At 41.1% G+C, this 15,396-nt stretch overlaps 1 protein-coding gene across 7 annotated transcripts in view; it reads left to right on the top strand.

Annotated features, from left to right (window-relative positions):
* Hnf4 (Hepatocyte nuclear factor 4) overlaps nucleotides 1–15,396 on the top strand; it is a 28,052-nt gene that overhangs the window by 9,384 nt on the left and 3,272 nt on the right. For 4 of the 7 annotated variants that reach the window (XM_070667753.1, XM_070667752.1, XM_070667755.1 and 1 more), the window contains 4 exons: nucleotides 10,948–11,149; nucleotides 11,335–11,429; nucleotides 11,560–11,705; nucleotides 11,981–12,260. In XM_070667753.1, the coding sequence (XP_070523854.1) occupies nucleotides 10,948–11,149; nucleotides 11,335–11,429; nucleotides 11,560–11,705; nucleotides 11,981–12,260 (723 nt within the window). Of the gene's footprint in view, nucleotides 1–1,884; nucleotides 2,311–5,741; nucleotides 9,024–9,052; nucleotides 10,673–10,947; nucleotides 11,150–11,334; nucleotides 11,430–11,559; nucleotides 11,706–11,980; nucleotides 12,261–15,396 lie in introns of those variants that run through there. The other 3 variants (XM_070667757.1, XM_070667756.1, XM_070667758.1) reach the window with 3 other exon arrangements.

The following is a 15,396-nucleotide window of genomic DNA, read 5'->3' as shown; positions in this document are numbered from 1 at the left end:
ATCACACTGGAAGTATATACATACATACTTATACTTTTCGAAAAAATCCCCTTCTTTTTCGAATGCCCACGCAACTCGGGCGTGGATATGATATGTATCATCTAACAATAAACTCGATAAAATTGATTTCAAATCGAGAGGCACTTATCTAACAGATATGAAATTGTTAAGAAAGGAAACTCGGGACATGTCGTCGATTACATCACAGCGAAATGTTGTCGTGTTTACTGCACTTATCTCGCAATTAACGCCCCAGAAATCAGCCGCGTACAATTCGCCTGACACGATATGAAAATCTAAGAGTACATACGGCAGACGTCCAAAGATACTAGGCTGGCATTATTACGCCCGATGTATCCCGCTTTCTCGGTATTTGTTATTCCGCTCGTGAAATTATCGCGATCGTCGCTTGCCACCTTCGCGGATTTTTCAAACAACGCTAAATCACCGGTGAATTAAAAAAAAGAAAGAAAGAAAAAAATTACACGCATAATCTTTTACGTGTTTACGTGTAGTTTTCATTTTTATTTTATTTTTTTTTCTTTGCGATACCAAGCGCGAGCGCGAGTAAGCTCGCGATAGGAAGAGGAAGAGGCGAATGTGAAGAAAACGGGTGGCGTGAATCACACTTTCATTAGCTGTCTCATTGTTCGCCGGTGCGGGTCGGGTACAGGAGCTTTCCGATGTATTGTGCTTTATCGCAGGGAAACTGACTCACTTTGATTCTCTCTTTCTCTCTTCTCGCCCCCTATCTCCTTATCCCCTGGTATTCGTCCACCCAGCTGGAGCTTTGTTACACGTCGTCTCGCGTTGACTGAGTTCGCGCGAAAAACGCAAGCAATCTCAGCAGTCTCTTTGTCACCGTCTGGTGGCTGATATGGAGTCAGCCGCGCGTGCCGATGAAAGAAAAATAATGAATGACGCGGATATAACGTCGCGATGCTGTTTTGCGCACGAAAAAACGTCGAACACTCGATCATTAAGCAGATGCGTAAAACTAATTTTTTTAATTTTTTTTAATATAAATTATTGCTTTAAATGTATATCTGTTGATCGCTAGAAATTTTTATTCTATATTAAATTTCAGACTAGACTTTAAACTTTAAATATTTACATTTCGTAGATCTGCTATACATATAATTGATAATGAATCGTAATTAATTAATCGATCCGCGCCGTGATTAAAAATTCCGCGGCAGCTGCAGCGGCAGCGTGTATAGTCTATGAATGAGATAAACGCGTGCATATGCGGGAGGCGGTGTATATTTGACAAAGCGCATCCTCTTTTCCGTATTTTTAGCTCGCTCCGACGCTTACGTAGGTCCTCGCGCGAAAGAGATCGCACGCTGCAATTGCGCTTCGTCCGATCTCAGGCCCTAGAACGTAGTGACGCAACGCCATCCGAGCCACCTGGCTTTGTAGGGAATTCTCTCGCGAATAAATAGGCCAGAATAACAAAGACGCACCTACCCGCGGCCGTCGTCGCAACGATAAAGAACTATTCGACTCGCACGCGCGTAACGGACTGTTTTTCGTTGCAATCAGATAAACGATATCGTATCGTACCGCGATCTCCGTCACATATACTTCTGAATTTATTTCGCAGCCGTATCTTAAGATCGTCGAGAGATACGGGAAGTCGAAAAGCCGAAAATTTTCCCTAAAATCGAAAAAAAAAAAAAAAAGAAAGAAAGAAAGAATGAAACTTCCTCCGAAGTCGTCCTCGAGAGGAATCGCGAAAGGACCGCGGCGTCTCGCGCTCCTCGGCATTCGTAAAGGATCCGCGGAAGGATCGGCGAGTCGCGATCGCGCCCAACGCTCGCGCTCGCAGCTCTGGGCCTCCCACCATCGGCGGAATCGCGGCAAAGCACGACGGCAAAACGTGCGTACGTTTACAGCTGTTTGCCAGTCGTCATCGGACCGTCGCCGTGGTGTCTGGCGAAGGTCATTAACGCCGCCGCGATCGTCGCTTTTCAATCGTCCCGCGTATTTTTCGGCACCGCGTCGGGGCTCGTCCACGTCGTTTCGTTTACGAGGCGACACCGGGGGTGGATTATCCGTCGGGGTCGTATGAATATTAAAGCTTCACTCTGGAAAGCAGAGAGGAGGAAAACAAAGGAGGGAGTGGACCGGTGACGGACGTAACGTAAGAGTTCGATCCAGGACTGATCTCTCGATTATATCGCGCGCGGATAAGAAAGTAAACACATCGCGGCCGCGGTCGAGAGAGTGCCGATTTTGTCGAGATCGAAAGGGGCACCGGCACGGAGACCGATTGGTGGAAAAAGAGTGTCGTCATGGGCCTGGCAGGTGCGCTCTCGTTTCTTTTTTATCCTCTCCATTGCATGCGTCGCATTATCGTATCATTCTCGTCATGGTTTGCGAACGGAGGATCGTAAGGGGATAAGTATCATTTTCCAATTGCGACAATGTTGAGATTCTTTATCAACTCTGTTACGCGTCACTTTCGCTTCGCGCACCACAACCGATCTGTCACGAACGTTCGCCGTAATTGGATTTTTATTATTGAAGCGAGCACAAAAAGTTCACGTTGATCAATGAAGTTATAAATCCGAGACGTTTTATTTTTATATTTCTTTCCTTTTTTTTTTTCTCTCTCTTTTTTTTTCTTCCAAGTTTAATTTTAACGCACGGAAACTTCTGCGATCTTCCACTCTGCTAATATCGCAAAGTCATCAAATTAGTCTCGCGATTGCGTAACGAGATTCTATTTCAGTGAAGGAAACGTGTAAGACACGATCTGCAAAATGGGCTAGGAAACATAATCGAAATTTCTTTAAAATTGATAGGAATATTTTATTGTATAACGAATGGAGTTGATGAATCAGCTGTATGAGTGTGCGTGTGTGACAGAGACAGATAACTCGCAGATAAGTAAGACTCCATATTATTCATATTACGTGTATGCAAAAAATCATCGCAGACATTCATTGAATTGATAAACGTGCGTCGTCTATTACTAACAATAAGTCACATTTTTTATTTTAATAATACAAATCCTGTTTCAGTAGATACTTTTTTAATTTACCGTTTCATGAAATAAAAATTAACAATTGCGTGCGAATTAAGATTTTCTTAAAAAAAAAAAAAAAGTTAGACTCTTCGATTAACTTGACCCATCAAGAGTTTAATTAATTCTCTTAAAAAAAATAAATAAATAAAAAAAAAAGTCGTTCAACGTTTTTATCCTATTTCGAATATCTGCATGCCTCGTTTTTAAAACGCGCGTATTGCTTCGGCAAATTTAATTTCTTAGTTCCCTAAAGAAGTAGCTGGACCACTCTATCTGACCCGGGCTCTTCAATTCCGGTTGTTTATTCGACATTGCGTAAAAAAAAAGAGAGAAAAAAAAAAGGAAAAATATCTCCGCGATACGCGGCGCGGTTGAAAACTTTCCGGAGACGATTAGAAGCGTCAACGGCGATCATCCCGAAGGAGGTTTTGCGCGCGTGACGGCCGTCGGCTTGCGTTCGATCTAATTGTGCCATGACCTAAACGTGACTTGCGTTTTCGCGTGACATTCCGCATCCGTGTGTGGCTGCGCACTGCGTATCGAGGTCCGGTTGCATCGGCGGTCTCCGGATTAATTAAGCGAGCTCGAGAGTGACTTGCTGTTCCATTTTAGAATATATCACTCATGACATCGGCGGAGAACGATAATTTAAATAATTTCACTGCGCGAGCGAGAAAGAGCGAGGTTTGTCGCATTCAACATTCCCGCAAGTAAAATGTATCGAAACGGCGAGCAAAATAATAGAATAAAGTAAAAAGGAAGCCGTCGAAAGTAGTTAACTTAGAAAGTTAGTATTGCGCAATAAAAGGTTTTGATTTTATGTAAACGCGTTATTTTTATATAGAAACAATTTTAATATGCGAAGAAGATTTTTTTTTATTAAAGAAAAGAAAAAGAAAAGCGGCGTTGAAGGTCTTCCGCTGAAGAAACAATTTTTTTTTCCTTTTTTTTTTTCTTTTTATCTATCGTGTAGAGCTTTCGGTTTCGAGATATCGCGACTATCTTTAGGTTGTACATCCGGAAATATTGTTAAATGTGCTTTTTACATTACATCTTTTTTCTAAAGGCTGAAACGTACAACTGTTTGATCTTAAATGTAGAAAGAAGGAAGCAGCTAAAGTAAATAGATCTTAAGCCTCGGTTTGCCGGCAGCGCTTCCTCGGGTAGAGAACGTCGCAATTAAAAATCTCTGCTGTGCGAGAGAGAAGTAGACAGGGAAAGACAGAGATAGAGAAAGAGAGAAAGAGAAGCCCCTTATCATTCCAGTTGACACGTCGTCGTGTTATCGTCAGCGGCGTCGCAATGCGAATATACACACAGAGACAGTGCACAAGGCAGTGGCGTATCCGCGTTAACATAATTCTTATATTTTTATCTTCAACGTTTTTTTTTTTTTAACATTTTACTCTTAAAAGAAAAAAAAATTTATTAAACACTTGGGAAAGAACGACGGGTTAATATTAACATAGCGAAGATTGGTACATAATTTGCTTCACGTGATAACAAATCATCGCTTTCGTTATATCACTTTTTAAATTTACTTTTCTTTAATGTAACACAACTAATAATTGTTATTTAAAATAAAATTAAAATAACGCACGTGACTTTTTTTTCTCAATAAAAAGAATAATGGACACTGCGTGTAGTTTACGAAAGCATTGAATATTATTTAGAAAATTACAGTTTTAGGGTTTTTATCAGTCGGATGAAACGTTCTTGATCATATGCTACTGCATGTGTGCGTTCTACATATGTCGAGTGGCGCCGGATCGTGACGCGCGTCTGCATGCGTGTGATTGACGCATCAATATAGGCACGTACAGGCACACGCATACACCTGCGCGCCTACTACCAGTAGTAAAAGATTAACATAATTGTCGAAATGGAAATTAAAAGGAACGCGCGACTAGAATTAATAATAACTCAACAATGTCTCATCGAATAAAAAAAAAAAGTTTAAACCGACCGCTATGTGATCTACTTGACTGTAATCTGCATGCGCAATTAAATTTTGCAGTAATTCTCAGCGTTGATTAAAGCGATTTTATTGAATCGAAATTCTGTTGAGCTAACTTAGGATTTGTCAAGAGTCCCGGAATCTTATCGCCGCGAGGCACGGTTTTCCTCGAATATTCTTCGCGCGTATCAAGATTGGATAACGACAAAAATATTAATTTGATACGCGGCGGGTAGATTTGCCCGATTGCGCCGATCGGAAGATTACCGAAAGATATCGGGGATTTGTCGCGGGTAAAACCGCGCCGTTTTGACAGGTGCGAAAGGCTGAAAATCTTTGACAACGTGGATTTAACAGTGTTTATTTATTCCGAATTTGCACAACAGACAATCGCACCACGGAATATTCTTACGCTTATTTTAATGATTGGTCGTAATATGAATTATTAATGAGACTATATTGGAAAGTGCGCTGTAAATACAGGCTTATTATTATTATTATTATTAATTTTTTTTTTAAACAAAGGACTAAAATTAAAATGATGACGCGCTCATCCGCCGTCGATTTTTGCGAGGCGTGCAGATACTTCGGATCACGTTCGTGCGACAATCGCGCGTCTCTGAATTTCTCGGCTTCGAAACAGCATAATATATGTCTGGGATTAAACGCTGTAGTGCGTGACATTTGCGATTTAAAAATGTTATGAATGTTTCTTTCTTTTTTTTTTTTTTTTTTGCGACTGGAAATGTGATTTATTCGCGGTGCCGCCGCCGAATAACTCGATAAACCGCGAGGCGAGTATACCCTTCCCGGCTTGCATTAAGACTCGTCGTATTCAGAAAATTTAAACGACGGCAAAAGACAATAGCCGCGCGATGATACGGAAGTACGACGGACGTTCGGTTTCCTGTTTGACGTTTCGAATTGAACGCTGCTGGTCGATTTGGTCAACAGGAAGGCGCGTTTTAAGGCTGGCCCCGGAGTAATTACGTCGTTTCTTTTCTTCGGTCGCGTCCTCCCTTATACCGCTATTTGACTATGCTAATACTGCGCTAACAGCCTAGGTAAACTGGGCAATATACTCGTGTGTACCGCTGAAAATCTACAAAAGTAGGAAAAAAAAAAAGAAAAAAAAATTAAAAAGAAAAAAATAAAAAGAATGAAGAAGGAAAGACCGACGAGTCGAGCGGCTTTAAGCGTTTTACTCCGCCGGCGGAGCATGCATAAATAATTAATAGCCTGCAAATTGATTCGCAGTGTCACTATGACGAGCGTCTAGCCCGCGCTGTTTTACTGTGTAGAAAGAGGAAGAAGGTAGGAACGACGCAGCGTGGCCGGTCCCTTTCCTTTCCCCGCGCTACCCCGCGCGTATTAAGTTGGAATCCATTAATTTTCTCGCGGTCGGAACCGAGAGACGTTACGTAACATAATAGGACACGCACGCGACACGGCTGCCGCGTGTCGTAATCGCGCCGTTGCATTAACTTAAGTAGATATCAATTGAACACCTGAAGGCGGAGAGGGGTTCTTTGCGTAGACGGCCGGAGAAAAGAGCAATTTTTTTTTTGCTTCCCCTTGACGCGGATCGCGGTGTCGCGTTACGCATTGAAATGCCAAGTGTCAAAGGACGCTTCTTTCGTCAACTCTTTAACGATCTCGCGCGTAGAATCTGACTTGTCGGATTCTTGAGAAATAAAAAGATAGGAAAGAAAAAAAAAAAGAAAAAGCGGCGACTTTGCATGTTACGATAACGTGGCGAAAGTGATGCACGAAAGTGAAAGCATGAAACACTGGTATCAAGGGAGAAAAGGAGCACTAAGAGGATAATTACGTTATCACGATTACCGCATCGCGAGAAGGCCCTCGCGTCTAGGAACGAAAGCGGCGTGCTTTCCGGCTGTTTCTTCCTCCCCCTCCTTTTTTTTCTTTTTTTTTCCTTTCTTCTCGCTAGCGACGTAATCGGGAGGAAAGCTGAAAAAGGTTCGCACTCGTCAGCTGCAAACTTTGTTCAAGAAAGGCCGCTCGCGACACACCGCGTTCCGTCCACGTGCACGCTTAGCGCCGCGTAAGGCAAAAATATTTCAGGCGTTACGAATTTTCCGCCGGCTCGACGTTAACGCAATGTCCGCTCATGGTACCTTATTAGCTATCAAACGGCGTGTAATTAACCGGCTGTCGCTCAATTGATTTTAGCTTAACGGACAATGCCTCTCGATTTTCAAGGATCTCGGATAGTTATCGCGCAAAACGCTGCAACGTCGGTCGACCGACGGAATCCGAATCAGCTTCCACCTTTGTTATCACTCGCCGTTTGATCATTTTGCTTCCCGACGTGAGCGAACGAAATTATCGGAGTCGCGCTAAAGTCAACTAACCATCCGGCTTCGCGATCCGTGAAGTTACCTTCGACTTGGCGGTTCTTAGAAAAATGATAGGACAACTCTGTGATTGACTGACGCAAACAGCGCCGGCATTGTCGCGGAATGCCGCGCGCGAGAAACGAGATAAGGCTTCCGCGCCGATTAATCTCGGTTTATGGAGATTGCGAGTGCAATTTTTAGCGAGATAAAACGCGGGAGGAATGGAGCGAGACACGTCAGCCGATTTGCTCAATTATTCACCGGAAGAAATTACGTGTCGCGTTCGATATCCGACCGTTTCTGCGAACTGTATCTTCGTGGCGCAGGCTCTTGTCTTTCTCTTCTTCTCGTGATTGTCCTCAATTCGACGCATCTCTATTGCAGATAAACGACGCGCGAAGCATACGATTATGAATATGTGATTTATGGGCGCAGCGCCGATTGGCGTGAGCGCAACGCGCTTCTCGCGGAAGGAGGGAGGGTTTCGGCTTCGCAAGAACGTCCTCGAGACGAAGATAGGTGAAGGATGAGCGAAGGATGATCGCGCAAACGTTTTCACTGAATTAACGTAGACCTCTAAAGATGTTCCGCGTTACTGATTACTTGGACGTCTATTTCGATTATTATCACGTAACGCGGCTGGTCGCTCGCTTCTTTTTTTTTTTTGAAAGAGAAAAGCCCCCGAACAGCTATACTTATAATTTTATGAAGAGAGTTCGCTCAAAGGCAAGCGTTTAAAAATTCCTCGACGCGTTCAAGTAGGCCAGGATTTTTGTGTTAACTGTAATTTCAGCGAAGTAGCGATCTGCTGACGCAAGACAGCGCACAAAACCACGTAACACTGCTGACGTGAGTTTGTTCTGGATACCGCTTTTTCTTTTTTTTTTTCTATTTTTTTTTCTTTTGTATGGTACGGTAATAATTTTCTTTGTCGCGACGGGGCTTATTTTTATTTCTAACGCTATTTTATTTCTCATCTTCTCGCACCCGTTCCGTTTTGCGTATCTCGCGGTGGACGCAGTTCTATTCGGAAGACCCTGCGTTGCCTGGACGATTTTTTCCTCTCAAACTTCACCGAGGTACATTGCAGCATTGTAGCACGCGAGCGAACGAATGCGGGTCACCATGTTAGACTTCGGCACACATACGGTGCGGCTCCGTTTGGTCTAGGCGAGAGATGATAGCGTTCTCGGGGATCTTAGGGGCGAAGGGTATTCGCGGCGTCGTTGTAGCCGTTCCAAAGTCCGGAATTCGCGACGCCTCGATCGGCGAGAGAGAAAGAGAGAGGATGAAGGTAGGAGACTGATTCCCGGACATCCGATAATACCCCGTTTTCCTTCCTAATGCCAAGGTTGCGGAAGCGATAAACACAACCCGGTCTTCGATTCGGGAAAATATCACCGTAGCCGCGACGATATCATGCTGAGCATACAAAAATCTGGAATTTTTTCACTTCTCGTTTAGAAGTCTCGGTGCCTCGTTAAATTAATCGTAAAGTATACTAAAAGAAAAAAAAAAAGAAAAAAAAAACCGCGATGGAAGAAAAGAATTTCACTAGAAAGTAAAAATGAGAATGATTACTTAAGTTTGCTCGCGCTGGTCATCAGCGTGATGTGTTCCATTAGAATGGAATCTTACAACCGCCTTTGGTCGCTAAATATCCACTGTGAACGTAAGTTATTACGCCCAGAAAAATAGATTTACTACATAAATCCAATGTCTGTGTGCATGCGGCGATAATTCAAGCGACACGTGCCGCATTGTGCATGCCGGTGGGTTTTTTTTCTTTTTTTTTTCCCACTTCTCTCGAATAATTATTTGCCGCAAACCGTAATTACCCCCTGATCGCCTATGTAACACTGCTAGTGTTTTTTCTACGTTCTATCGCGAGGTTATGGAAATATGATCATAAATACAGTCCTTACGCAAACGATTTCGAAAGCTCCGCTCTATTTTTCTGTCGCGCGTAGAAACTACCAGTTTCAGATCCGCGAGCTTGTGCGTCTTGATCGATCAAGCTTTCGAATTAAAAATTCTCACCGAAAGCATAGTTATGCACCGGCGAATTAACGTGGAGACTTTTCTAACTTCCGGTTGCTTTTCGTTGCTTCCAAAATTAAATTCGATACGGCCGATAAGACTGCAGAAATTTCCTAGCTTTCATGTTACGTATACGACGCGCAAATAGAACCGGGAATTGTAATAAAAATCATATTTTATTTAAAATTATTGTAGACATGATCGTTAGTCTCATCACCTGTCGCTGCTTCTCCGCGATGCTGATTGATTCTCTCGTTCGGCTCGTTTCTTGCCGCGAGAGTGAATGTCAGCTGAATTTTCATTATTTTGCATGTTGAAAATAATTAAAACGTACGTTATACTTGCGACGATAACGTCTCGCGATGATAATAATGCCGCGAGACTTATTAAAAGGGGAGGGGAGAGGTCGGAAGAGTATCGCGATTTTTAATCTGGCCGATCTCGTTGGGGATTTCCTTTCGTCTGGCGTTATTATATATAGAATTCTGTAAGCAAATATCTCTCACAATTAAATACCGGTCTGCACACGTTGTTAATTAGAGAGTAAAGAAGAGAGAATTGAGCAAGTTTCGCTGGAGGGAACAAGAACGAAGAAAAATTATATCACGTATCAATTAACTCTATTATATCGCACGTTATAAATTATTCCAAGGCCGCGGATCTACGTCTTTCGCGCAACATCTGTATCTCCGGTATTTCTTGAAGGCACTTACGAGAGTTAATTAAAAATAAGAATTTAAACGTTCGTGCGGTGAGGTATTAAGCTGTTCACACGTTATCCCGATATTATATTACGTCAATAGTTCTTTGAAATTATAAATGTATCACACTTAGCAATATTTTATTTTACTCTATGTGAATTAAGAAGTCAATTTCATATGTATATGTTTTTTTTTTTTTTTTTTTTTTTTTATGTAAGAAAGTGATTAGATGCCGAAGACTAAGAAGATTCAATTACACGACTCGTCCATGAAAATTAGAAAAAAAACATTCTCGAATGCATTTATTTTCATGTATGCATTGTACAAATCTTAGCTTGAATTTAATTGAATATTCACGGTTTATCATTCATATTATATTATCGTTGTATGCATTTCTTCAAGGTTTACGATGATTTGCATAATTAACCCCTACTGACCCAGTATCGGCGGATATATCCACGTTATTATAATCTAAAATTATTCTCGCAGTAAAAATTTATTAACTATGGCATAATATCACCGTCGGGGATCATAACTTAATAATATTTAACGCGCAATTCTTCGATTTAATATCATTATGGTAATTTGTTTTGAAATTTTCTTATTTTTAATGTTAATACTTTGATATTTTTAGAAGACTTAAGTAGGATATTATAATTTCTATAAAATATGTATTGCGAGATGTTTCCTGTTACATTTTTCATAGCTAATATTTGGAAATCTTTATTATTTTAAATTTAAAAGTTTGTTTTAATTGAAATATTAATATAATAATAGCACAAAAAACTGTATGGCGCATTAATGTAAAAAATAAAATAAAATAAAATAAAAATTTGTCTATTTTATATTCCATAGATGCGGATCTGGGCATGGGTGCAGGAGCAGCGGGTGGTCCTGTTCTAACTCTACCCGGTCCAGGAGTCCATGCCGCTCTTTCACAAACGTGTGCTATATGTAGCGATCGCGCTACGGGAAAGCATTATGGTGCCGCATCCTGCGACGGTTGCAAGGGTTTCTTTCGCCGATCGGTTAGAAAAAATCATCAGTACACATGCAGGTACTTTTATTATCATCACACTTCTGTATTGTGATAATTTAATGACGAATACCTATTTTTTATGAACGTTTTAATGACTTCGAAGCTCGAAGTGATGTATAATAACATAGCGAGGCTTATGTAAAGAAAAAAAAAAAATAGAGAGAGAAAAAAAATTATTCTTTTCTTCTTCTGTTTTTAAATAGATTTCAAAGGAAGTGTCCGATCGACAGGGACAAACGAAATCAATGTAGGTATTGCCGACTACGGAAATGCTTTAGGGCCGGTATGAAAAAAGAAGGTGAGTTTTCTTTTTTTTTTTTCTTTCGCTTATCGCGCGCCGCAAGCTTTTGCGCTCGAAAGGCATACGGAAACAGTGGAGCGAAGAGTTGACGTTGAGCATCGAGAAAACGTGCTGCTAATTTTCACAGCCGTGCAAAACGAAAGGGACCGGATAAGCTGTCGGCGGCCTAGCAATGAGGACCCACCCGACAAGAATAAGGGTCCGTCGAAGGAGGATGTCGTGAAAGCGGACGCGCGCGCCGAAATGCTCAGCAAGCAAGTTACCGGGTTAGAGGTGAGTCGAGGGCTTGACCCCCAGCTGAATTGAATATTCATGAAGCTTGATTCTTCGTTCGTTAACGCATGCATGAAAATTTGACCCACCGCTCATCCGCCACCGTTTATTTCAATATTGAGTGTTCACTAGTTCCTTTTATTTCAGTTATTTCACGCTTCTGTAAAAAATATATTACGCTAAGGAAACATTATCCCTTTTCTCTTTTTTTTTTTCTCTCGAATGTACATTTTGAAATTGTTTGCTTCCTTTGACGGTCGGAATGGTTTGTGCAGCTTCAGCAGCCAGACAGTCCGACCGGCGAGATCGACCTCAGTACAAAGCGGATAGCTGGGATAAACGACGTGTGCGATAGCATGAAGGAGCAATTACTGATTTTGATCGAGTGGGCCAAGTGTTTTGACGAATTCAAAGCGCTGTCGCTGGACGACCAGGTCGCGTTGTTGAGGGCCCATGCTGGCGAGCACCTGTTACTGGGAGTGGCGAGGCGTAGCAGGAACTTCACGGACGTGTTGCTGCTCGGCAACGATTGCATTATCATGAGAAATTGTCCTGGTACGTGGAGCTCGCGGAACTATCGGGTCGTGCGGGATATTTCTTTGGACTTTTCCTCCCCTGAACGGAGCGGGCAATGTCGAGCGTGGAAAAACCCGCGTTAGATTAATGGCCGTGAGACGTCTCGCGCCGGAGAGATCTTTCGAGCGGTCGAACCGCGGCTTCTCAGCATCCTCTCGGGCCATTCGTCTCATTGGATCCGCGTTCATAAATGCGCGTAGATATCTCTCGACGTGGTTTCGTAAGTGCGTTTGACGCCAGCTTTTGCGCTCCGTTCACACTTGTTAACGTTTGTATGCTTCGCTAAATAACGATGTTAAACACGACGAGAAAACGCGACGCGCTCGCGGAGGGTGGACGGAGGGGAATACGTTTTTAAGAGTTCCTCGGGATTGGTAACGGCTCTTTCTGGATAAAGGTGGGACGCATGAGGTGAATGCTAGGCAAATCTTGAGCACTTTTCTCTCGGCACGCGTTGCGCAACTCGTTGCGGTCAGGACATTTACGCGTATGAAGTAACGAAGTGCTGTGATTAATATAAGGACAAAATACTCGGGTAAGATAATCAGGAGAACGCCTTTCGCGTCTGAGATTTTAATATGACGGAAGACAGGTTTTTCATTCTCTATTTTTTATTTTTTTTTTTCTCACGACATTAAATTACATTCTGAAAATTTTATTTGGGTAAATATGTATGTTATTTCAACTATTATACATTTTTTTTAATCGATTCCACAATAAGTAATCAAGATTTACCGTTATGTTCATTAATCCGTAAGTTGGACAGGGAAGTTTTCGGGATATTTTCATCAATCTGCATTATTGAAGACGCACGACGGTGTGCGAGAGGATCAATTCATCTCGATGTGGCGCAGTGAAAGATTCACGTGATCCTTTGCTTCTAATATCATAATTCAGTATGATGAATAACGGAATAAAACAGGAACCTCTTAATGGGAGAATTATACTGTTTTAAAAATACATTTTCGATTTCTTTATTCTGCATCGGCGTCGTGCATCTTCACATTTAAATTGACTTGAATAAATCTGCGAAAGGTTACGAAACTTATGAAAGAGCCGGCTTCGTCTTTTTTTTTTTTTTTCTAGTTTCAACACGGAGCTTAAATAATAATCTTTTCGGTGAATATGCGGTGTATGCAATTTTCCACCGTATGTAAAATATCTCGGAAACATTCCGATAGCGTAAATATGTGGTTTCTTATCAGGGCAGGCGGAACTATCTTGACTGGCGTCGACGAAAGACGATATTGAAGCGACCCGTCCTTTTGTGTGTAGCTTACGCCAGCGTTTTTTCTCTCTTTTTTTTTTTTTTCTTTTCCCCTCCGACGCGGCGGTACGAAAGAGAACCTTCTCGTCTAAATATCCGATTCGGCAACGACCTTCACCTTTTTGCTTACGTAATTCTGCCGTTCACGTAAATCGTGGACGCCGCGATTTCTTCGTTGCCCGAACGCTTGCTTTACCTCCAAAACATTACGTCCTGTTTCGCGTTCCCGTAATAAAACCGTAAACCGCATCTCAATTTATTTAACTGGCAATCCTGCCAGCGAGAAGACGAAAGATTTTCTCGTGCGAGGCTAGTGATTGCCTTCGCTCGGCCACAAATAGCTTTCTTGTCGATACGTACGTAAGGCACGTGCACGCCAACGATTTCATAATATTTTAATATTTTATCGGTAAATACACAGGTCTTTCCTATCGGATTAACATGGTGAGTCGCGAGACACAAAAATATTCTTGCGTTGTGTAGTCTTTTACATAATATACCATAAATGCGTTCGACAATTTTTTTATATTTTATATATATATATATATATATATATATATATATATATATTTTTTTTTTACTATATCGATGTTTTAAATGTGCTTGGATTGTTTTTGTACTGTGCGTTAAAAATGTTACAAATACCGTTTACCAATATCTACACGATTCTAATTTCTCATTGATCAAAAATCACTTCTTTTTTTTTTTTTTTCCATTATAAAGATAAGTTTCATTTATGCCGATCGATAAAAGGAATGTCGCGCCACGTCATGTATCTTGTCGCGAACTAATCGTATTTTACAATGTAAAACATTTTCGGGCAGAATGTTATCTCATTTTGTAATTAACTTAATGAAAAGAGATTTGGTGTTGGAGGTCACGCGCTTCATTCAGTTCGAAATCTTTGTAATTACGACAAATTTATATAAATGCACGGATAAGGAAATAATTATTATTTTATCACTAATTAAATTTTAGCTTCGTGCCAATAAATAGCAACAGACATTTCTTTCGAAAGTCAGAAAGTGCCATAGTTTTAACATCCATGTTTACAAGTGTTCGAATACTTTCAGTACAAAAAGCAATTTTTTCATACGCGCAACACATGCGTAACAGATTAATAGTTTTAGTAAGTTTGGATTTGAATTGCATCTTGCAATCGATTTGCCATTCATTTCTTTGTAATTCAAATTCAAATTATCATATTCAAAAATTTTACTAACTACTGGGATATTTTATTGCCGGGACCAAAAAAAAAAAAAAAAGAAAAGAATAGAACTTTTTCGGCTTTTCCCCGGCGTATTTCGAGATTTAAATTTTTAGCCAGGATAATGTGCGCTTCTTTTATAATGTAATAACTAATTTAAACCGGCTGGCAATCTATTCTTCTATTAACTGAATGTCTTGTCTATCGTTGCACAATTACGGGGCTTAGGTGGTTAACTGAGTCCGGAATTCGTATGTTGTTGTGTGCCACTTTGAAAATGCATGTTAATGCATGAACATTAATGTTCGGTTCGACTACATTTACTGAGCTGATGCAAAAAGTTTTTCTCTTATTCGTCTGTATTTTAAAATTCCAAATGTAGCTTCGCGCACAAACCGAGTTTCCAAATAATCATTCAGCGAGGCGGAAAAAATTTCTTTGATTTAGAAAAAAATTTAAGAAGAGATTTTTCACTTTGCTTTGCTAATGATTTCGATTTTCCGCTTTTACTTTGTACGATGTTGGGACGGAAAAGCGATTTTCAAACATCGGCTTGGTAATATCTGCGAGGGGGAGGTATCTTTTTTTCCTTTCTTCTCTTTTTGCCGGACTCAGTCTCTGTGAAACGAGCGAAGGAACAA

Source organism: Cardiocondyla obscurior, linkage group LG16 (genome assembly GCF_019399895.1).
Source record: "Cardiocondyla obscurior isolate alpha-2009 linkage group LG16, Cobs3.1, whole genome shotgun sequence".
Lineage (NCBI taxonomy): Eukaryota > Metazoa > Arthropoda > Insecta > Hymenoptera > Formicidae > Cardiocondyla > Cardiocondyla obscurior.
Note: the sequence above shows the minus strand (reverse complement) of the source record. Positions and strands in the feature narration are given on the sequence as shown.